Source organism: Vanessa cardui, chromosome 1 (genome assembly GCF_905220365.1).
Source record: "Vanessa cardui chromosome 1, ilVanCard2.1, whole genome shotgun sequence".
Classification (NCBI taxonomy): domain Eukaryota; kingdom Metazoa; phylum Arthropoda; class Insecta; order Lepidoptera; family Nymphalidae; genus Vanessa; species Vanessa cardui.
In genome coordinates, this window is record NC_061123.1 from 14957593 (window position 1) to 14980067 (window position 22475).

At 31.9% G+C, this 22475-nt stretch overlaps 4 protein-coding genes across 8 annotated transcripts; 2 read left to right on the forward strand and 2 right to left on the reverse strand.

The window, feature by feature from the left end:
* Window positions 1–266: 266 nt before the first annotated feature.
* On the forward strand, window positions 267–4875 carry LOC124544326 (cAMP-regulated phosphoprotein 19). 3 transcript variants are annotated; one of them, XM_047122829.1, is made up of 4 exons: window positions 267–374; window positions 732–778; window positions 2757–2873; window positions 3462–4875. In XM_047122829.1, the coding sequence occupies exons 2-4, from the start codon at window positions 740–742 to the stop codon at window positions 3651–3653; spliced, it is 348 nt and encodes a 115-aa protein (XP_046978785.1). In that variant the 5' UTR covers window positions 267–374; window positions 732–739; the 3' UTR covers window positions 3654–4875. The 3 variants fall into 3 exon arrangements, with proteins under 3 accessions (XP_046978785.1, XP_046978792.1, XP_046978799.1); XM_047122836.1 differs by having other exon boundaries at window positions 325–459; XM_047122843.1 differs by having other exon boundaries at window positions 345–455; window positions 729–778.
* Window positions 4725–9646, reverse strand: LOC124544322 (tubulin gamma-2 chain). The gene is made up of 10 exons (XM_047122821.1): window positions 9292–9646; window positions 9002–9204; window positions 8254–8400; window positions 7667–7803; window positions 6987–7181; window positions 6768–6888; window positions 6261–6392; window positions 5776–5958; window positions 5479–5665; window positions 4725–5259 (listed from the first exon to the last, which is right to left on the reverse strand). Exons 1-10 carry the CDS (start codon window positions 9338–9340, stop codon window positions 5243–5245), a joined length of 1371 nt encoding a protein of 456 aa, XP_046978777.1. The 5' UTR covers window positions 9341–9646; the 3' UTR covers window positions 4725–5242.
* A 960-nt stretch (window positions 9647–10606) lies between these two features.
* On the forward strand, window positions 10607–15985 carry LOC124532348 (arrestin domain-containing protein 4). Its single transcript, XM_047107236.1, has 6 exons — window positions 10607–10916; window positions 11165–11309; window positions 12108–12224; window positions 12526–12743; window positions 13833–14201; window positions 14495–15985. Exons 2-6 carry the CDS (start codon window positions 11189–11191, stop codon window positions 14660–14662), a joined length of 993 nt encoding a protein of 330 aa, XP_046963192.1. The 5' UTR covers window positions 10607–10916; window positions 11165–11188; the 3' UTR covers window positions 14663–15985.
* Window positions 15986–16580: 595 nt separating this feature from the next.
* Window positions 16581–21715, reverse strand: LOC124532089 (COP9 signalosome complex subunit 2). Of its 3 annotated transcripts, none has more exons than XM_047106741.1 (9): window positions 21572–21715; window positions 21427–21485; window positions 20835–21029; window positions 20473–20598; window positions 19164–19331; window positions 18743–18917; window positions 18374–18512; window positions 17582–17914; window positions 16581–16967 (listed from the first exon to the last, which is right to left on the reverse strand). In XM_047106741.1, the coding sequence occupies exons 2-9, from the start codon at window positions 21478–21480 to the stop codon at window positions 16823–16825; spliced, it is 1335 nt and encodes a 444-aa protein (XP_046962697.1). In that variant the 5' UTR covers window positions 21481–21485; window positions 21572–21715; the 3' UTR covers window positions 16581–16822. The 3 variants fall into 3 exon arrangements, with proteins under 3 accessions (XP_046962697.1, XP_046962708.1, XP_046962686.1); XM_047106752.1 differs by having other exon boundaries at window positions 21582–21713; XM_047106730.1 differs by having other exon boundaries at window positions 21427–21689.
* Between the last annotated feature and the right edge of the window lie 760 nt (window positions 21716–22475).

Sequence of the window (22475 nt, forward strand, 5' to 3'; positions counted from 1 at the left end):
GCAAGAAAGTTCTATTACTCGATAGACTCGATCAAAATTAAGGCTACCACGCCGTACATTGTTTTTTTAATCATATTTAATAATCCCATTATAAATGTCTACCGAAATTTTTTTGACATTTTGTTGTCGGGTGAGTTATTGAATGATACATTATTCTCCTTCTCATTAAACTCATTTTGTAATATAAATACTAGAGTATATTATAATAATAATTACTTTTGACTATTATGCAAAAATGTTATTATGTTTGTAGCCTATTGTTTATTGGCAACATTGTGACAAACGCCATTTTAATATAACAAACTTAACAGAAAAATTTTGCAATCTTTCAATACATAATACGTTATTTAGTCGTATATACTTACATTTTACAGGTAACATCTGCTTATAATTAAAATACACAAATTATATAGTTCTAATATTGATTCAATCTTTGATATATTCGAAAAAAAAAAACAGGTAAAGCATTCTATAAACAGTTGACAAAAAAAGAATCCTTTGTAAATATGTTTTAAAGAAAGCATGTGTTTGTGTAATGTCGATAACTGTTTCGATTCCGTAATCATATAGATATTGTTTGTTATTTATTTTGTACTCAATATTTAGGGTATAAAGCAAAAATACTTTTTATAAAATTGTGTTCGTAAATAATAATTTGATAATTGTATTTGTTAGAAGTTTGAAATTAATTAGAATGAATACATTGATATAATTTCAAAAAACTCTTTCAGATCTTACAATGAGTGATTCTCCAGACCAGAATGATCCTCCTAAAGATGTAAGATATGATTTTATTATTATAAAAATCCATTGCTTGGTATATTTATCCATCTTTATAATTATTTTATTATTATACTTGGAATATGATATAATTGTAAATTTTACCATTGAATGAATTTCGAAAATGCAATAATTTTTAAAATACCTTCCTCTTTAAATTAACAAGCAATAGTTGTTCATGCACACTGTCAAATAGTTGTGTTATTTGATGGTTTTTTAATTCATAGTATTTACAATACAAGTTTTTTCTTCAGAAAATGGGCTAAATTGAGTAAAAATAGAATATGCCACATGTATGGCACTGTAATATATGATATTAAAGTGCCATGTGATGTTACTCATTACACATTCAAAATCAAACGAGAAATAGATATATAAGTTTTTTCAGGTGTCAAACACCATTGTAGACATTCCAACAACTCTAATTGAAGTTGATAGGCTGAAATACTTTAATAAAATTTAAAAAAAAGTTCTTTATTGGATACTATACAATATATTTATTCAAATTGTGAGCTAGCATATAACCAGACCTAATTAAGGTGTTTCATATTAGGATTTGGGTATTACTACAATTACTATTGCTATATTTTTTTATTCTCTGACATGAAACTAAGATTTGGACCCAAACATACAGTCTTTCTTACAACTAATTATGACTCATGGTCAGTGAAGCTATTTTATAATTATTAAGAAGAGGGCAAATGATAATTAGGCTTATCTGATGGCAGTCACTATCAGTCATGGACATCAGCAACATCAAGCCTTGTACATACACACATACACCTGTGTATTGACGACTTTATGTGGATATGCTCTGTTCCTAATTTCTGCTGGCTTAGAAAAATCTATAGCCAATGCTAGTTCTCCATAGTTGTTATATGAGCCAACTGATCACTTTGGCTTCCCAGAATGTCTCGTAAGATTCAGCTGTTTGCTCTGAAGTTCCTCGCCTTCTTTGTGTCCAGACTTCCTAGCTTATTAGTGTGATTTGGAGATGTTGTAGAGTGATGTGATGTTAACTCTGAGCCACCCAAATCACACTTTTGATCAGAGACAACCTCTTAGGCGTTTTCTAGCTAAGCTAGTTAAGGAAAAGGAACTTGACAAGGTTTTATATAGTCTTTTGGGGTCTAAGTAAAAATTGGAAAAAGATTAATTTTGTGATCCTTTCCTATTTTTGTCAAACATATATTACTTCCCAGCCTGTGAAACAATATTTGTAATTTTTTTTTAAATTATACTGACTAGATAGTAGTGTAATGTGTAGTGTAATGAACTATTTTTGTGAAGAATTCCTACTTGTGGACGTCTTATGGTTTTTACCTTTTGTATATTATTATATGATAAAACTGAAACTGGACTATATAAATATATCTCGTCAAACTTTCGAATTTATAATACTAGTATAAGTATATTACATATATAGTTATTTATTATTAGTAGGGTTAATACAATGGTAGGTATAAACTTGGTATAAAGCAAGGCTTAGGTATAGGAAAAGTTTGATTTATAATTATATCTCACAGCCAAAAACTATGTTTTGCATGACCGATATTTCGCTATATATATAATTTCTTACTTAACATTTCTTCGTGCACCATATTTTTTTTATCTAAAAGCCGTTTCATATTTAAACTTATTATTTTAAGGAAATACAACGAAAAATCCTCATACGATCCTGAAACCACTTCCTGCTTTCATTTGGCACTTACCACTACGTAGTGATTAAGATAAACGACATTTTCTGACAATTCCTAACTCATATATCCATTATACCAAAGTTAAGAATATATTGAAAACAAACAAAATATAACTAATCAAACATTTGTGCGTTGTTAAAAGAGAAATCCGTCCAAAGTATAGGCATAATTTGTATATGGCTTTATGTCCTTAAGCATGCAATTTTAAGATACATGTGTTGCCTACATAAATTTGGGAATAATTGGTGAGTTACTTAAAATAAATATTTTTTTTAGCCAAAAGAGTTAGAAAAATTGGAAGAAGCAAAACTCAAAGCTAAGTTTCCTAATGCTATGCTTGGCAGAGGTCCTGGAGGGCATTCAGCGTTTCTACAGAAGAGGCTAGCTAAAGGGGTAAGTGAATAGAATTCCAATTGATAATGATTTATCTAAGAATATGCTTCTCGGGTTGAACTGACGTGAAGATCTATAACGACGAATAACGTCGAATGGCGCGATAGGGACCTATTTCTATTGGTTGTATAAATCGTCAGTAATCGGTTTTATTGAATTTGCCGATACTACATCTAAGTTGTGTCCTACTAGACTACCTTCTATAATAGTATTTTATATATATATTTTAACAGGTTACATACCTTTTTATCTTCGGCTTCATCTTAAAAGCTGAAAAACTTATATAAATCCACATTTTGCCCAACTAATGGTCTATTAGCTTATATCCGTCATTGCTTAAGCTTGTTTAGTACCAAATTTTATCCAAATAGTGATATTGATTAAATTTAAAAGCAAAACAGATAGAACTCAAAATCATAAAACATATCTTTCGTCAAAATTTCTAAGAAATACTTAATTTTTATGGCACTCTAAAACTTAATTCGTGGCCGACAGTCGGTCCAGGTTTTTTTAATATTTGATGAGCAAAAATTTTAATTTGTGGTTTGTATTGGACAAAATTTACCTAAGTTATCTTTTCATTTGCAGCAAAAGTTCTTCGATTCTGGGGATTACCAAATGGCGAAACAACGGCCGGGGAATCTTTCAGCACCATTTAAAGCTCCAGCGGCTCCCGCTAAACTGCCTACAGGTGATGCGATCCCGACTCCCGACACCGTCCCTCTGCGAAAGACTTCAATCATACAACCGAAGTTTCAGCCGCCGAGCCAAACTTCCTAGCCTTGCCACCGCCTATAGGTGATTGCCATTATGAAGGCCTCGTGAAACAGCACATAGCAAACGAACGTACCATAATCCCTTAAAATTTGCATTCCAGTACTATTTTATTATCATGCAACATTAGACCATGCTGTTTTACGAGGCCTTACTTCTGTTTTCATTTGCTTGTGCATTGCACCATGCCATAGCTTATATTATGTGTATGTTTTATGAATGTTCTGTGTTCAGGAGTAAACTATTTAGTCATAGTTATCCCTTCATGATTAAAAAGCACTGATTTGAATGTCGTTAATAAGATCTTACTCGTCGATATCTATGTATTTAAATAAAACTATACTTTTGTAAGAAAAAAAAAACTGTTATATTTATGTAAAAATATTAGGTGTAATAATATTAGGCATGAATGAGAGTTGTTGTACATTGCATGTCATCACATCTGCTTCTCCAGTGTTGGTTACTTTATTCATGATTTGTTGAAGAAAATTTATTGTTTTTGCAAATGTTTGATAAATTTGCCTATCTTACTTTCTAAAAATTTGAAGATTAATAAATATTTAAGTAAGGCACCAATGTCGGCAGGTCTAAATATTTATCCATTTCAATGAATGCAACATTGAGTACATACCGATAATAATTAGTATCACTTAGTGAGATAGACAAAAATATGTTATAAACAGCTTTCCTTTTGCTAAGCCTAATTTTAATAAGGTTCATACAATTCTTGAATTAATCATATAGTAACCATGTAAAATAACCATAACATCATATCAATTTTTTCATAAAGCATTGTATTCAATTAATAGTATATAATATAGTTTAGAAAAAGTCCAGATAATTTACTTAAAAACAAAACTACTTTGAGTCCTGTATTTTTGGATACAACTAATTATTGTAGTTTTATTTTCAAGAATTTGTCTTGAGCAAGTTACTATCTGTAGTTTAGGGGTTATTCTAACATTAATATAATATGTCAAATAATTGTTTTTACTTGGTTTAAAATTGATATAACGAGATTATGGATTGTTAATTTTATTCACTATAAATTACAAACAACAACAAATTATGACTATGTACATTAGCATGTATCTATTAAGTTTCTTGCACATTAATTGATATATTGTACAAACCACAAGTCGTTTGACACTAGTGTAAAAACTGAAAGGGAATGTTGAGAGATAGTTATAGTTATGCAAATATAATAAATCTTGGTAATAAAACGAAATACTATTTATTCATTTCTTGTCTTTAAAACATACTATTTTTTTAGATTCTTGAGGAGTTTCTCTGAATACTGGCTTATGTTTCAGAAATTTCAGTGCAGCATTATTAATTTTATATATACAGGAGTAACAAATGCCTCACTAGTCCTCTAGTACCACTAATAGTGATTACTTCATAATTAATAATTATGTAAAATAATATGTGAATACATTAATAGCAAAGTGAAATTATCGCAGACGTGTTATTGGATTAATAAATGAAAAGATACATTAAATGGCACATTAACAAAGAGAGATTCCAAATCTGTGACGGCATAACTTTCTCAATATGTCCTATATTTTCAATCCTTTTAAGACACTTCATAACCATTAGATTTGACTGCTCTCTGAAAAAAAGAAATTTAATTATTATATAATATAACTTACACTTTGCCAGATTCACTAATCTGTGTAGTTTCAGAAAAAAAGCAAATAATTATCACTCGAATTATTTTTACTTAACTATCTATATAGAATTGCTTGAAATCCTTACCAAAGGTCACCTAAAGGTATCCTAGCAGTATTAGGCAAAGATCATAGATTATAAGTAGTCTAGGCGCTAGTACCGGGGTTCCAATGCACGTAGTCGGGCGTGGCGGCAGCGCGGTACTCGCGCACGAGTTCGTCCACGACTGCGCGAGACTCGTCGAACTCCTCCAACGACTCCTGGAACATGGGCTCCTTGCGGAACACCTCCAGAAACGCCTCTCGCTTGCGCAACTTATCAAACTGTTGTAGGCACCGATCGAATAGCTGTAAGGCGAATGGAATGATTATATGTGTGATTCGTTTTAATAGAAACAACAATAGAAATTCTCTTTTTATGTAACATTTCAATCAGTTTTTAGTAAGGCAGTCAATACCGAGGAGATATTGGTGTGGTTGGCGAGTAGCAGGCCGGAGACTTTGTGCGAGGCGTGCACGTAGGGGGAGCGCCGGGACAGCGCCACCTGGATAGAGGCCGGCCCCCATGGGATGAAGGAGGCCAGCTTTCGCTCGCGAATGCGCTGCAGAGACTTGTGCACTTGCGAGGGGTCCACCTCCCCCTATAAACGACAAATATACAGTATCTAATAATACACATTTTATAATATAATCGAATGATGAATGAAATAATTAATTCTATGGATTTTACAGAGATTATATGTTTAATAGATGTGAATAATTAAAACATTTACATTACAATAAATTATTTACAAATTAAGGTCAACCTGTTTTAAATTCTTGGCTTGTCTTGTTGTACAAAATCTCTGAATAAACTTAATAGGAAGATAAATATCTTCTATCTATTAAGATAAAATTATTAGTTATTTCTTATATGTAAGTAATAAAAAAACGCTTCCTATACCTGAATAATATTAAGAATAGATATGTAGCAATGTTGATTGGCTCTATCAGGACTGAGAGATACCATCATATTCTTCGGCTGCAGTAACCTTTGCATCACGTCTAATACTGTAGTCTTTCTTATCTTAGGTGCCTGTCAACAATGTTTATTTAATAGTAATGCCTCCATTTTATAAACATGTTTGTGTCCAGATGAAACAAATACTAAAAGCTAGTCATATTCATTCCTTAAATGCAGATACACTTATAACAGTGGGTAAAGTGCCGACTGGACTAAGCTTCTCTCTCTGTTTGAAGAGAAGATAAGGGTTTAGAATTTAGTATTTGCTGTAATTGAATTGATCTAGCAGCTATTATGCACCACAGATTATATCTATGAGCAGGTTAATACAATATATGGTTTTTTTTTTATCAAAATTCTCAGTAACACCTTATTTGTATCTGATTACGACAGATTTGGTAATACAGTGGTCATATATTGTTCCATTAATGTTGTATTTGTACTCACGGCGCTCAGCTCGTGATCTGCGGAGAGCGGCGTATAACCCGTCATAAGGAAATGTAGTCGTGGGGTGGGGATAAGCGGCGCTACCAGACTGATGAGGTCGTTGTTCATGTATGATGGGTACCTGCGATACACATGAATAGCGATTGATTGATTGACTTTGATTCCTAAACTTGTTATTATAGGTTAATTTATACAGAGAGAATTAATGTTTCAAGTTACCTGAGTGTGGCGGTGCTTGCACTCATTATAGTAGAGACAAGTGTATTGATCTGTGCAAATGATGGATTCTGTATATGCAGACGGTCACTGGCGATGCGATTGAGTGCCGTATTATCCAGTACCATCACGCAATCCGCGCTCTCCGTCAGCCGCTTGAGGGTCAGTAGAGAATTGTAGGGCTGGACCACCACATCACTGAAGAAATAAAGATTGAACTATTACCCAGATTGAAAAATTTCTTCTATAAATAAAGTCAATTAATAAATACTATTAGTACTATCAATAAGTTCTATTGTAAATTATATAAATATGTAGAAACAGAATTCACAACTTCATACTGATGATTTTGTATTCTTAGGTGATACAAAGTTTGTAACATAAATAACATTTAAAGAATTGCGCTAGCAGTGCGGACGACATTAGCCAAAGTAGATACTTGAACCATACTTGCTACTCACTATGTATTTGTGCTGACACCAATGGTATATGTATCAAAAGAATTATCAAATTCTGAATAGTCACAATACTTATCTATTGGTCTATAATAATCCAATAATTATTTACTGAAGTAAACATAATCAAAATAATATAATTATAATCTTTTTATTAACAGTGTATATATTTTGTATGTATGAATTCTTCATTAGACAAATTGCAATTATAAATTAATATTTTATTACCTTATCTCATCTAGATTTGGGAAGACACTATAGGTTTGCACAAGTTTTTTAGGAAATCTGTCTGAGAGATGTTCAAGGATATATGAACCCATACCGGACCCCGTACCTCCAGCTATTGAATGGCATAGTACAAATCCCTGAAAATAAATAACAAACACATAAATATTAAATACTGAATTCTTATTTGTAATTATTTTATCAAACATCATTTCCAAAATCAATAAAAACAATTTTTGTCTGAGTCAGCAGTAGAAAAAAAATTACCAAAAAACAAAATAAAATTCTAAATAAAAACCTTATTTTTAATTTATAAAACAAAAGTAGTGTATATTATTGATAGATTTTAAGACCCATAAGAGTGAGTAATTTAATTCTGTAATGGTGTAAAAATAATATATATCACTACAATTCTAGGCGTTTAAAGATAATTTTTTTTAAAGATCACGGCTTAAGCCTTTTCTGAATGACAAGCAATCCACGACCTATGAATTTCAAATTAAAAATTAAACTGAAGTTCCAATAACATAAATAACAACATAAAAATAATCAGAGAAATTTTATAATTTATTACAAATGGCTCGGCTCACCTCCAAATTGTCACTACCATCAGCTTCTCTATTAATAATATCGAACACTTCCTCATTAAGTTTTTCACCTTGTGCAAAACCTGAAGCCCAATTGTTTCCTGCTCCTCCACCATGCTTCGATAAATATACATTCTCAGGGTTATACAACTAAAACAGATAGAAAATCAATAAAATAACAGCCTGTTGAATAAAATTTGCACATTACTCCAAATGGATAGAGAAATTGGAACAAAGCATACTTGTATGTATGATTTGATCCAATTTCTCATCATCACATATATTTAAAATCGTGCATAATCAAGGTAATACAATCTGCAACCAGAGTAGTTGCCACAATTAATTGTATTTTGAATAATAAATATTTAATACCCTCTTAAATAAACTAAATTTGTTTAAGTGAAATTAAATTAATTTAAGTCAAGGAGGTAAGAATATGAGAAGAGTGTATACTAAAAGAAACATAATATATATTAGAAGAATAGCTTTCGCCAGCCTGTACAATTTACAATTTAACAAATAAAAAGCAATTGTAATATCTTTTTAATAATGAAATGTGCATACCTACAGGATACTTAGCAAAATTCTATATTTTTCATAAATTACTTCTGTTTAAATAGCTGAGATATAAATGAGCACAAGTTTAAAATTCATCAGCATCCATCGTCACATATAGTTCTTCAATATGCATGTTAAAGAACCTTTTAATGTGTGGTAGATAAAAATAAAAAACAAATTATGCATAAATTACCTTTGCGTAAGGTGAGTTCATAATTGTGTGTATCACTCGAGGTTCTAGATCCAAGAGAACAGCTCTTGGGATGTAATGATCATCGTCAGCTTGGTAGAAAAACACATCTTTACGATCTGATCCAGCTGAAGCAAACTCTTCCAATATTCCTTCCGGTGATATCCCATGTTCTATACACAGTTGTTTCCAAAATTCAAAACCAACTGCAATTAAAGCATCGGGTTTGTATAAGTAAGTAATTACATTATTTTAGTTAGATTTAGGTTTTGATTAAATTTTCATGTACTTACTTTGATTACCGCATTGGCCGAGTTGGAGTGTTATCATTTCACTTGGCATTTTATTGTTTAGTCAAAATCACAGCCACAATAAATAATAAATGAACTTTTTATGTATGAGTCGTAAAAACAAAAGATTAAGCTGTAACAATATTTTTCCACGGTTTCATCAATTAAGGTTTGAATATAGTTCCGACTTTATTTTATAGTTTTTATTTCATATAAACTACCATATTACAACATCATAAAACTGCTACATAAAAATACGAACTCGCATCATTACGATTTTAATACAAATAATAAAGAAAATATTAAATATTTTATAATTTATATTTACTAACGTTTTTTTAACTATAACTGACAGCCACAGATAAAATTTGGTACTGTGGTCTGTGGCAAATGACAATCTATCTGAATGAATACACAATAAACAAACAGTTTATGCGGGAAGAGTAAACTTATTAATAAAATACATAAAGAATCATATTCAACTTTTACTTGGTACACACTAAGTAAGTAGCTAGTTCATCTTAGATATACAAATTAATCTCTTTGGGAAGGTACATTCATAATGTAGATATTCTACATCCAAGCATCAGTAATACTTAGTATTGTTGTGTTTCGGCTTAAAGGAAAGCCAGGCAAGCAAGTGTAACTAAAAATTCAAAGGACTAGGACTATACATCTTAGTTGTCATGATGGGAGACGATGGTTAAAATTTGTTACGGCGCCAACGTTCTAAATCCAATCAGTTAACTTCTGTTGGCCCATTTACCCTGCCTCCTACCAGTGTAACCTTTCAAAAAAATAAAGTTCTCTAAATAAAAATCTTCTAATTTAAATATCAATTTTAAAGATCAATGTATAGATTTTTTTTTAATCTTGGGATTAAAGCCAAGTCCTATGGCGTGTTTTAAAAAATAAAATGAAAGGAATGAAATTTTCTTAAACGTTTTTAAATAAGATCGAATATCTAACTCTTATACGATGATTTACTGTAATCATATTTATTTTTAATAACAGGAAAATACATTTGTAGTTTAGTTTAATCATCACATTGCTTAACTAAATAATTATCATTTTATATCTTTCATGATTTTGCGATTGTGAGATATTTTAAGGAAACGAACGAAAAAATAAGCAGGATGTTTTTTACGAAACCTTTGCCCTTAGCACTATATACATCCTTGAATTTACCCATAAATTATTTTGAACATATTTAATAATTGAACAGTATATTGCCAATATTCTAATATTGCGAATATACAGTATTTTATCCATCAACAAAAGTTGTCTCACCAAAAGAATAGCCACAAGCCAGTCTTAGTCCTCATACGGCAAATTTGGAGGATGTTATTTCATTAAAAAAGGCTGTTATGTTTAATTCTACTTGGAGGTTAAAAATTAAGCAAAAACCTCAGAAGGTGTTTCAAGAATTACAAAAAAACGCGCCTTAATTTGTCACGTAAATTACAATGTCAAAATAAAAAGTTTCAAATACAGACAAAACTGTGGTGGAAGTATTGTAAACTTTTTAATAAGTATTTTTATATAAACTTTTCAGAACAAAAATGACTTTTTGATCAATTATAAACTCTATTGAAGACTGTTATTTAAACTATTTATTAAGCTTACAGGTATGTTCATTTAACTCAGTGGCCTTCGTATAGTTATTACTTAATACTCAGCCTACGACATCCTGAGAATATATTTAAATGTTGACATATTTGGCGTTAGTTTTCTATCAATGAGATATATTGCTAATATAAAAATACTTATGTTTTATATCACTAAAATTATATATCTTTCGTATAAATATTTTTTTAATAGTTATTTTACTTTAAAATATTAGTTTTAACATCCCATTTAAATATGTTATAAACAGCCGTATCCAGTAAAATAAGTCAAAATGCCAAGAAAGCTGTTAAAGTTCCTTATAGTGTTTGATAACACATCACTGCTCTACTTCCCTGGACAATTCCTATCTGGTAAAGTGCTAATGGAGCTTCAAGATGATACTCCAGTTCTGGGTAAGAATAAATATTTTATATCTAAGTCATAAATCTTCTCTCTCACATCTTACTAGTAGCCTTGAAGCTAAAGTGTTTGTATAAATATGTGGGATGTGAGGTCAGCTCGACATTCTTTTTCTATCATACATATTTATGTAATAAGATTTATTTGTTTTAAGTAATTATAATAATTGTTTCCTTAAATATTTTTATTTATAAAATGTTATACTTGTCATTTTTTGTTTTAATTATAACCCATGGGAAAGCACGTTTTGGCATTTTTGTCAAAGGCTTTATACATTTTTAATTTTTACACATTTAACTCTGAAATTTATTTCTTGGGAAAAAATAACAGAGTTCTTATATTTAGAATGTAAATGTATCTTTAACAGGAAATAAATGTGGTATGTAAAGAATGAAAAATGATTAGTTAAAGGTACCTTCATCTAAAATCTAAGAGGCACATATTAACTCTATATGTACTACTTTGCTATATACCATAATATGTTACTTGTTATAATGGGGGTAGGCTTATAAGGTGCTCTATGACCTGTTTGATACCCTTAACAATGTATATGATAGCTTTCATGATGATCAGTTGAGTATTAAACCTTTATAATTTAACAAAGAAAACTTAGTTTCACAGTTATAATATAATTATTATAAATTAAATATAAAATTTTTAAATTATAGTTTTTAATTATAACAATAAAAATACTTTTTGTTAATTTACATACAATGTGTACTTAAACATATAAAATAGTGAGAATCTTGTGTGAAAAATTTTAGATTACATTGTTCATTTTATTGTTCTAGGACTACACTTTCATGTAATTGGTGAAGGAGTCGTCAGAGTGGGCTCTGGCCGCCATGAAAGGCTCTTTGATAAAGAAAACTACATTGATTTTAGAATGCGTCTCTTGGGTGAACCAGGTAAAATTTTAAATGTGTTTACCAATAAACTGCTACAGTAGTAGCTATTTTATAAATGGTCATAATTATTGTATCAAAATATGTTTTATAAAAGAGACAAAATCAAACAGATTTTTTATATATCCATTGTACAGCAATTTCTATTTTTGTCAATAAACCATTCATACATTTTTATAAAATTGAATGTCATTGAAAGGTTAGTATTTATTGTGCTGTTTTTATTTCCGTAGTAGAATTGCTATCTATGTCAAAATATTCAAAAAATGAATAATTAGCAATAATAAATATCTTGTTGTCTTAGGTAATGGGCCGTCTATATTGTCTCCTGGAATACACAGTTTTCCATTTAAACTGGGCCTGCCCATGGGACTTCCTTCTACATTCCTTGGGACACATGGATGGGTGCAGTACTATTGTAAAGCTGCACTAAGAGAACCCAATGGCCTTACTCATAAAAACCAGCAAGTTTTTATTGTGATGAACCCAATTGACTTAAATTTGGAACCACCAGTTTTAGCGGTGAGTTCTAAATAATAAATTCATAATTAGTTCAAATCTGATATATTGTACTTGTCATAAAGTTATAAGATTATCTTCTTTCACTTTGCTCTATGTATTTAGAGGTGGCATAGTGTGTGTTTAAATGGTATCAAAAATATGGTGTGTTCCTGGTGGGGTGATTCCCTACTTCCATGTGATATTAAAGTTATTAATTTCGGGATATTTACCATGTTTTTTATTTTTGTTCGGTGGAGCTCGATATTTCGACATTGTCTACGAATGTCTTGTTCACGAGACTGAAGTGTACGGGTAGATGCTGATAATGTTAGAGGTGTCCGTATTGAACTACCTCCTTTCTTGTACGTTTGTTACGTAAACACCGGTCACCACTACTATTGTCACTAGTTGAATTTATTTTATGTACACTCGACACTCGATCCCTTGTTTTGCAGACGATCCTCACCGTATCAATTCGCGAATTTTTTATTTTATTTTGAACAAGACATTCGTAGACAATGTCGAAATATCGAGCTCCACCGAACAAAAATAAAAAACATGGTAAATATCCCGAAATTAATACCTTTAATAATAAAAATAACCATGTTAATTTAAAATTCCATGTGATAGTTTGTAATACTGTATGTCTGCTGAAACAGAATCATAGTCTGTATAATTATTCTTTCTGAATTTGAACTATTTACTAGACCAATGACTCAATCATATATTTTTAATCTATTAAAATAAAATCGACACTATTATAGTCATTCAACATGGAGCTGGTAATTCAAGACCAGGATATATCACTAACGGACATTGTATCGTCTTATCATTGTAAGAAATGGTGAAACTAACTATTGAAGTTATAATACTCATTTCTGAAAAAAGTAACTAGATGCAGCAATTACTATGGGCTGTAATAAATTAAATTAACAATTTCGCTTCTTTTCATTGGCACGCTAAATGCTATCACATTCCTGAGAATTCATCACGAAAAGCTGCGACACGTCTTAATGATGCGTATCGATGCACTCCACCAAACCGATACGTAATAGCGCTCATTTAAAATCTTTTTACTCGCACTAACACGGTGTGTGCAACGTTGTGTAGCAAGAGTTGGAGCTGAGCGTGGAGCACAAGCTGGGCGTGGGCTGCGTGGGCGGCGGCTCGGTGAGCTGCCGCGTGTCGCTGGACCGCGGCGCGTACGTGCCGGGCCAGAGCATCGCGCTGTCGGCGCTCGTGGACAACCGCTCGCGCACCGCCATCCGCGCCACGCGCGCCGCGCTCACCGAGACCATCCAGTACGTGTCGCACGGCCGGGTGGCGGCGCGCGAGAGCCGCGAGCTGGCGCGCCTCAGCCGCGGCAAGCTGCGCGCCGGCCACGAGCAGCGCTGGCGCCGCGAGCTGCTCTACGTGCCGCCGCTGCCGCCCACCAACCTGCGCGGCTGCCACCTCATCTCCGTGCAGTACGACGTCTTCGTGAGTCCCTGCTCCTTTATTTTGTCGGGTAGCAATTTGAAGAAGACTTTGGGTTAACCAGTGAAAATTAATGTAGTATAATTTCATCATGATTAATGTTTAAGTGTGCACTTTGGCAAGCTACCAAGCTTGGCCATCATAATCCGATGTGACGACAATTCGAGAAAGTCAAATAGCTTGTTATGGAATCGATCCGAAATGGATCCCGAGGTCCCGGTGTCGAGATCATGACCACTACTAAGCTATGATGTAAGACATTGCACCTATCAACGATGCTGCTTTTGATATTCCAGTTCATAATCGAGCCGAAGAGTTTGGAGAAGGAGGTGAAGCTCCAGTTGCCCATCCTGCTGGGCACGTACCCGTTCCGCGACGAGCAGGACGAGCCGCGCCCCCCCACGCACTACCCCACCACGCTGCCCGTGTTCCGGCCCTGGCTGGCCGACAAGCAGCCCAACTGACCATGTTGCTTGGTAATTGTGGGAGAGCAGTAAATATCTGGGAACTTCAGTGTTCAAAAATATTTTTAAAAGTAAGACTAAAAATTTGATCTGAAATATGTTTGGAGGCATAAATATTCTTCTATAGAAGCCAAAATTAATATTGATGCTAGGGAATTTCTGCCTAAGTAAATCCGCCAGTTATATTTTCCCAAGACATCATATTTTTTTCTCACTTGCACAGCCAGTTAAGACTATTGATAAGATATTGGCATGAACATTATTTCACATATAAAGAAGATAAGACATGCATTTATTTTTGCAATTTTATTAAAAATAAGAAAGAATGCTTTCACTTAATTAAGACATTAAGGTGTATATTTTTTATGCATTTTTGGTGCAAAAATATTTCATTTATTTTATATGCATTTTTTTTAAATATATATGATATGTGTATGTTATACTATGGTGCTTTTTGCAATTAGAAAACTATTTTTATATACATTTTTTTTTGAATGTTTTTACAATATATGTTAAGTATATACTTGTTGGTGTAATATTTAGTATACAGGAATATTATATTATGTATACACTTATAATAAGAGTTAGTTTATTTTGCTGTTGCTAAATTTTTTGTATGATCATAGCCAGGCAGTAAATAATGCTCACGTAGACAGTATAGGGTGAAACAAAAAACTCACATACATTATGATTATATTAGTGAAGTCTAAAATGTTTGTGTAATATAATGTAGTATTTGCAACGAAGCAACTGCACGTTGGGCTTAACCGGACCTTTACTTGATGTAATTATGTTTGTATTTTACGTGGTCAGTCTAAATTTTTGTCGTACACGGATATTATACAGCGAATGAAATACTTATTATTGTAAACTTTTTTTTAATAAAAAATATAAGTCTTTGACTTTAAAAAAAGGGGTACCCTATTCGGTTGCCGAATTCATCTTTTGTATTTTAGAATCTGGCAACCCTTATTGCATTCAAATGTTCTCGGTCGACGACTTAAATATTTGTGTTCGAACTGACATATCAATGACGATATTTTAAAAGCTCATATTTAATATTTTATACTTACTAGTGCCATTATATTTTACATTTATGTTTAACAATTAAAAACCAACCTTTTAAAATGACTAGGTAATTTACCCTTTTTATAAGAAAAAAATATTAACATTGTATGTTGCAAGAACATAACTTAGCAATGTATATAACTAACCTGTGATATACCAGTCCGTCCATTTGTTGTATAATTATTACTATGTAATAGAAGTATTTAAGGACATTATAATCGAGGTATTATTAAAATAAATGTATTACTCATTAAATGTGTTCAATTTATTACTTTTTTGACATGTACAGTCGGGGTAAGAAAAGGTTCGTCACCTTAAGATCTATTTTCGTGTGCTCAGTATGAGCGATCTGCTTTACCGATCTAGAATGACATATTGCGTCGCAATGATTTGATCTTTATATTCAAAAGGTACTAAGAGTTTAAGACTTGATATATAATAATGAATTTAATGTATCTTAAATCCGACGATATTTAATAGGATTTTTTAAAAAGATGACGCGTCGCTAGCGCCAGTTCTTTAAATTTAATTACAAATAAACAGGATTTAAAGGCTAGCCGGTGTGGTAAAGCGTCATCGTCTCGATGGTCTGCGGGAATGTTGAACGTTGCCATTATTGTACTATAGAGATGTCAACTCCAAGCGCTCATTGCGTCTGCGATGAATCGCCTTTGTTCCTTTTGATTATTAGGTATATTATTGACTTATTGTAATTTTTTAAGAAAATTATATACAAATGGCCTATCTTTATATATCGGTCTAGAAGATAATGATGGTCGTAAATAAATGCTAGAAATGATGGCTGGCATGGAAGGTGGTGCTGAATTTTTTTTATATTAAAACAACGATATTTGTTAAAAACTTTATTGACTTATTGCTTCAGTGTTTTTCAAAACAGAATCATCGGCCAATGTTACAGAAGAATCTTTTTACAGAGGGACATATTTAGGCGCCAAAACAACTCTATATACAAATGCTATTCGATTTTTTCAAATTATATAGTAAGCTTAAAAAAGTTGATATATATATATATTAAAGACTATGAAGACCCCATGCGACTCGAAACTCAGTAGGGGCGCGGGGCCTAGGCGCCTAGGCCATCTTGTTGGCGAGCGCGTGGTGCAGCGCCTGCAGCTGCGCCGTCCACTTGTCGAGCGCGAGGTAGCGCGCCGCGCCGCGCGCGCCGCCCGCCAGCTCCAGCACCGCGTTCACCTGGTCGATGCGCCCGCTGATCGTGCTGCGGACACGCCCCAACGTTAGCTGCTCCACACCGGGAGCGGCGCCAGTGACACAGGGAAATAGCTTCACATTTATAAATAAATATAAATATGAGACAACATCACATACATTACTCTGATCCCAATGTAAGTAGCTGAAGCACTTGTGTTATGGATATCAGAAGTAACGACGGTACCACAAACACCCAGACCAAAGACAACATAGAAAACTAATGATAATCTACATCGACTCGGCCGAGAATCGAACCCGGGACCTCAGAGTGGCGTACCCATGAAAACCGGTTTACACACCACTCGACCATGGAGGTCGTCATTTCATTTGTAATTTTATAAAAAATAATGCTCCATAAACATATCTCCATGAAAATATCGTTATTAATAAAATGACACGATTTCACTTAACTGTATATACTTTAAAAATTTATGTACTTTCAAATATCTTCACTGCAAACCGACACGCTCTTTTTTTTTTTGTCACACAGATCTTGACCAATGTGGTCATGTCAATTCAAGGTCTAACTTTTTTATTTATTTGGTCTTTTGCCAGTGGAATCAGTTGAAGAAATTTTTTGAAGAGCAGACAAATAATTTTAAAAATAAATAAAGTACTCACTTATCCAAAATACATGTGACTAATAAATTCTCAACTTCCTTCTCATCTATGTTCAACTCCTTAGATATAAAAGGTATGTGTATCCTAGTATAGGGACCGATTAGTTTAATGAGCACTTGGGTCCTAATATTCCTTAACAAATCTTCAATATGTTCTCTGATGAACGGATCGTCCATTATATTATTCCTGTTATGTTTGAGGATAGATTCAAAATCATTAATATCGTTGTTCTGGTATGCCATCACTAGGTTGGTCATTGCTAATATTTCTGGATCATTCTTATAAGGTTTCGCTTCTTGAGAGTCGAATGGATTGATCCCCGACTTCATAAGCCTAAAACAATGAAACATTACAGAAAGGTATACACAACTGATCCACAGAACAAATACAAATAATAGGCTTAAATATATTATATTGTACATTAAAAAAAAAATTTTTGGCTCATGATTATGCGATGAGATGAGATGCTCATACTCATCGATACTAAAAGGAATGGCATTTTCAGAAGTATAAATCACTCTATATTGTGCTAAACATAGGACACCACTGGATTAAATGTGAGGCACTCTTGGATAATGCTCTGGGTAGCAAAATTCGGATGAAAAAATTATTCCTCATGTCAACAGCAACACAGCAATAGTAAGGTTAGACAGCATTATAAATAATTGATGACTGATCACAAATATGGCCTTCTTAATTATGAACTTACCTATAGCCAATATCTAATTTTTTATCTATATTATAATTACATCTTATGATCCGTGCATATGTAATAAAATATAACAAACTTACATATTAGCTAAAACTAAATATTTAAGACACGTAGTTCGCCTGGGGCTTCCTGACTCATCATAGTTTTTGAATGCCTCGAAGAAGTCCGTGTGAGCTTTCTCAAACTCACCTTCACGCAAATGCATTTTTCCGCCACATTCTAAAATCAATTATTTGTTTTATTTAATCATCTTTCATGCAAAATAACTTATAACTAAATACTATAAAAATAACATCAAAGTTCAAACATATCAAATATTATAATGAAATGTTTTACTTATCTGAATAATCTCAGTATAATTGAGGTTATTCAGATAAGTAAAAAATTATTGTGTTAAACGCAAAATGATATCTTCTCTTTAGAACAATATTTAGCTATCAAGTAATAACCTCTAATAACTCCCATGATCAGTGGATGAGGGATGGCAGATTTAATGTGCAAAGACTGCTCATAAAGTGCCTTTAGCTTCTTGTTGTTCTTCTGGGCTGTATACATTTGTATCTCAAGCGCATAAATCTCCAATAACTGTGTTCCTTTTTTCAAGTCATCCTCACCTTCATCCGTCTGAAATCAGTTGAAACAATTACTTGACATTGAATGTTTCTTCCATAATATACAGCTCTATTACTTCGTTTTATTTAACTACAATGTTTTCTTAAGTGCATATTAATTCTTGCAAATTTTTATTGCATATTAATAAAATAAAACACATCTTAAAAATAACATACCACACTAGAGATTAAATATAAACATAGAATTGTCATGTTAAAATATAACCAATAAATAAAAGAAAAATTAAAAGAAAAGTACTTGGCAACTTTGATGCAATTGTTTCAATATCTTGGCCAATTTGTTAAAGTCCCCACGATCATAGTACAACTTGCCAAGTTTTGTATTCGTTTTAAACCACAGTCTATCATTTTTCGCATCTTTCAATGCCTCAAGTGTTGTTTCATAAAAGTCTTGCAAAAGTTCCATCTGTAAAAAAAATTACTTGAACAAACAACAAAAACTCAGATTTTTAAAATTAAAATATTTATGTATATTTCACTTATTGATAATTAAAGTCAACAAATTATGTGCAAGAAATATATATTGGACCACATTCAGTCCTAAGTGCTAAAATATTTCATTCATTTGAATTAGTCGAAAAATGAATATATATTGTTTATAATTGTTTATAAATAAATAATAAATATGAGACAACATCACATACATTACTCTGATCCCAATGTTAGTAACCAAAGCACTTGTGTTTTGGAAAATCAGAAGTAACGAAGGTACCCCAAACACCCAGACCCAAGACAACATCGAAAACTTATGGTAATCTACATCGACTCGGCCGAGACTCGAACCCGGGACCTCGGAGTGGCGTACCCATGAAAACCGGTGTACACACTACTCGACCACGGAGGTCGTCAATAATATATGATAACTGTGAGTGAAAAATCTAAAGAAAGTGAGTTAAGTTGATTTTTATTTTGTAATTACGCTGTAAACTCGTTATAACGAAACTCAAGGGACTGAGCATTTTTTGTCGTTATAGAGAGTTTTCGTTATATGGAGTGAACAAAATAAAACAACCAAATCCATCAAATCGAAGTACATAAAATTGTTGTTTACACATATAGTCCGATAACAGTATTTTTTATGTATTCTATTCATATCTAGATGTGGTAGAATCGTCTTGATTAAACAACAAAAAAAATTCTACCAACTTATCATCAATTGGTGGTGATTTGGTTTTGTCCACTTGATCATCATTTCATCTTAATTAAGCTAATACTGATTGTATTAGCAGCAAAAAATGCTTCGAAGATTAGATATAATTGGGTGAACAGGATAATAAATAGTAACTGTCTAAAATTATGAACACATTTCTTCATAATAGAGGATGGCTGTATCACTATAAAGTGTGTATCAATATGTAGGTTTTAACGCAAACCAACCAAGTTGTACTCACTTTTACTTTATAGACAATTTATCGTTATTAAGGATAACGTTATAAAGAGTTTACACTGTATTTATCAATCTCATTTTCATGTATATTTTTCCTCTATATCAAAGTTCTTTGTGTGTCTGTGTATATATGAGAAACATTAAGAATTTGCATACTTACATTTCTAGAAGTTGATATGTAATCGAGAATAGAATTAATAGACTTTTCTGAATGATTCCTTGTGACTGCACTCTTTATGTAAGTAAGCAGTTGTTTGTATCTTGCCATCATTTCTGTGAAATTGCCCTGTGAAAATTATAAACAATATTAACACAAATTAAAAAAAATAATAATTAAGAAACAATAATAAAGTACTGTTTTCTGTTTTTCCTTATGTTAAAATACAGACACATTTGTTTGTCACTAAGCTTAAAAAAATAGCTATAGCATACTAATTATTATTTAATGTAGACATTTAGTAAAGGCACAGACTGCACCTGTGGGGAGTATGTTGGTAAAAGAAAAAATATACATATATATACCAATTTAAAATTAATTTTTATCATCTGTTTGAGTGCTTTAAAGCCCCATTCCCCCTTATCTCCACCTTCCAGCTCCAGAACCTTTTGAAAGCTAAGCAGAGCTGCCTGTGGTTCATCTTCTTTGAGAGCTTTACTATTATAGTACTGGTTTTCTAGATCAACATCTGGTTCTGTGTTACTGTCCTCAGAGTATTCCTGGAAGTTATCATTTTTATTAATAATTTAGGAAAACTTAATAAAATGTTTAAATTCTTTCAATAGTAGGCATACACAAAATAAAGAACGAAGAGAAGTGCTGTATATTTGTTAACTAAAGACACTATTTTAATCCTCGTAATTGTTACATTCACGGCAATATTAAGTTTCATTATTTTCATAAAGAAATCCTGGTTTAAACAGCACACATGCCGGGAGTGTAAATGGATGAAAATAAAATTGGTTGGAAAATATATCGTAGTACCGTAACTTATAATGAGATTTTTTAATAAAGGACGGCGTTTCATAAAAACAATTAATACGTCATATTTTCCTTTTTCAAAATGATAAAAGTTGTATTATGTTATTAAAAAACATAATAACAAAAGCAACTTACAAGACCATAATCTTCCTCTTCTTCGCACATGTAGTCGTCATCGTTATCCGACATTGTAACTAGGTTTTAAAATAAAGTATATGTAACTATATTACTTCAAATTAAATAAATTATGTATATGAAAAGTTATATATTTTCGGCTAACCAATTATTACCAAACAATCGTAATCATCGAGTCAACCCAACAATCAGCCTTTTTAAACGTCACTTATGACATTCATCATCGTGATACTGACTCTTCAGACTTATCTGACATTATAGGAGTTCATCGTTTTCGTAGAGTTGGATACTCACAAAAAGGAATATGTCCTAAATATTAAATTCATTAATTCTAAAATTTTGTATTAGACAAGCAATGATTTAGCAAAAGAATAATAATAATTAAATTTTTCTTTTGCTCGCACAAGTTGTGATTATTGCATTTTCTTTAGATTTTGCGATTGCGGCTATAAATAATGCTTGAATGCATGATTTTTATTTGTTTAAAAAGTTTTATGTTTGTCTTTAATATCTATTAGTCATTATATGTGATTATATCTTTATTTTGCAATACGAAATACATGCACTTTATTTAAGTAGGATTTTAATGCACTTTTATCCTAAAAAAATATAATTGATAACGTTTAACGTGTTACGGCAGAATATACACATCCGGAACACATTCCACGTTAGGCCTGTAGTTATTTGTTATTATTATATATTATTGATACAGTAATACATATTATATAAATACCTAAGGACACTAATTTATTACAGTATCGTCATATTAATTATTATTATTTTTTATATTACTATTAACTATAACTACCAATTGACAGAACCGAACATTAACATATCTGACAATTAAAATTTTGTTCATGAAAAACCTTGCACGTTTATTGGTTGAAAGATTAACCAATTAAAATCGTTAAAATTTAGGATAGATATCGCGGGAAAACTTTCTTCAGTTATAACCGTACAAACTATACTTTGGGAGCCAGTTTCTTCATTCAGTGTTGTATTTAGTATATTTCCTTATACAATAATTACATAACAATAAAAAGGTGTCT

Coding starts and splice junctions, on each gene's coding strand:
- LOC124532348 (XM_047107236.1), top strand. CDS start 11,189: ATGCCAAGAAAGCTGTTAAAGTTCCTTATAGTGTTTGATAACACATCA. Junction 11,310..12,107: donor AGATGATACTCCAGTTCTGG/GTAAGAATAAAT, acceptor TTATTGTTCTAG/GACTACACTTTCATGTAATT. Junction 14,202..14,494: donor CCGTGCAGTACGACGTCTTC/GTGAGTCCCTGC, acceptor TTGATATTCCAG/TTCATAATCGAGCCGAAGAG.
- LOC124544322 (XM_047122821.1), bottom strand. CDS start 9,340: ATGCCAAGTGAAATGATAACACTCCAACTCGGCCAATGCGGTAATCAA. Junction 8,401..9,001: donor TGAACTCACCTTACGCAAAG/GTAATTTATGCA, acceptor TATCTGTTTTAG/TTGTATAACCCTGAGAATGT. Junction 6,889..6,986: donor GCAAGCACCGCCACACTCAG/GTAACTTGAAAC, acceptor TGTGTATCGCAG/GTACCCATCATACATGAACA.
- LOC124532089 (XM_047106741.1), bottom strand. CDS start 21,480: ATGTCGGATAACGATGACGACTACATGTGCGAAGAAGAGGAAGATTAT. Junction 18,918..19,163: donor AATTGCATCAAAGTTGCCAA/GTACTTTTCTTT, acceptor AACTGATTTCAG/ACGGATGAAGGTGAGGATGA. Junction 16,968..17,581: donor GTCACATGTATTTTGGATAA/GTGAGTACTTTA, acceptor GCGTGTCCGCAG/CACGATCAGCGGGCGCATCG.
- LOC124544326 (XM_047122829.1), top strand. CDS start 740: ATGAGTGATTCTCCAGACCAGAATGATCCTCCTAAAGAT. Junction 779..2,756: donor AGAATGATCCTCCTAAAGAT/GTAAGATATGAT, acceptor TATTTTTTTTAG/CCAAAAGAGTTAGAAAAATT. Junction 2,874..3,461: donor AGAAGAGGCTAGCTAAAGGG/GTAAGTGAATAG, acceptor TTTCATTTGCAG/CAAAAGTTCTTCGATTCTGG.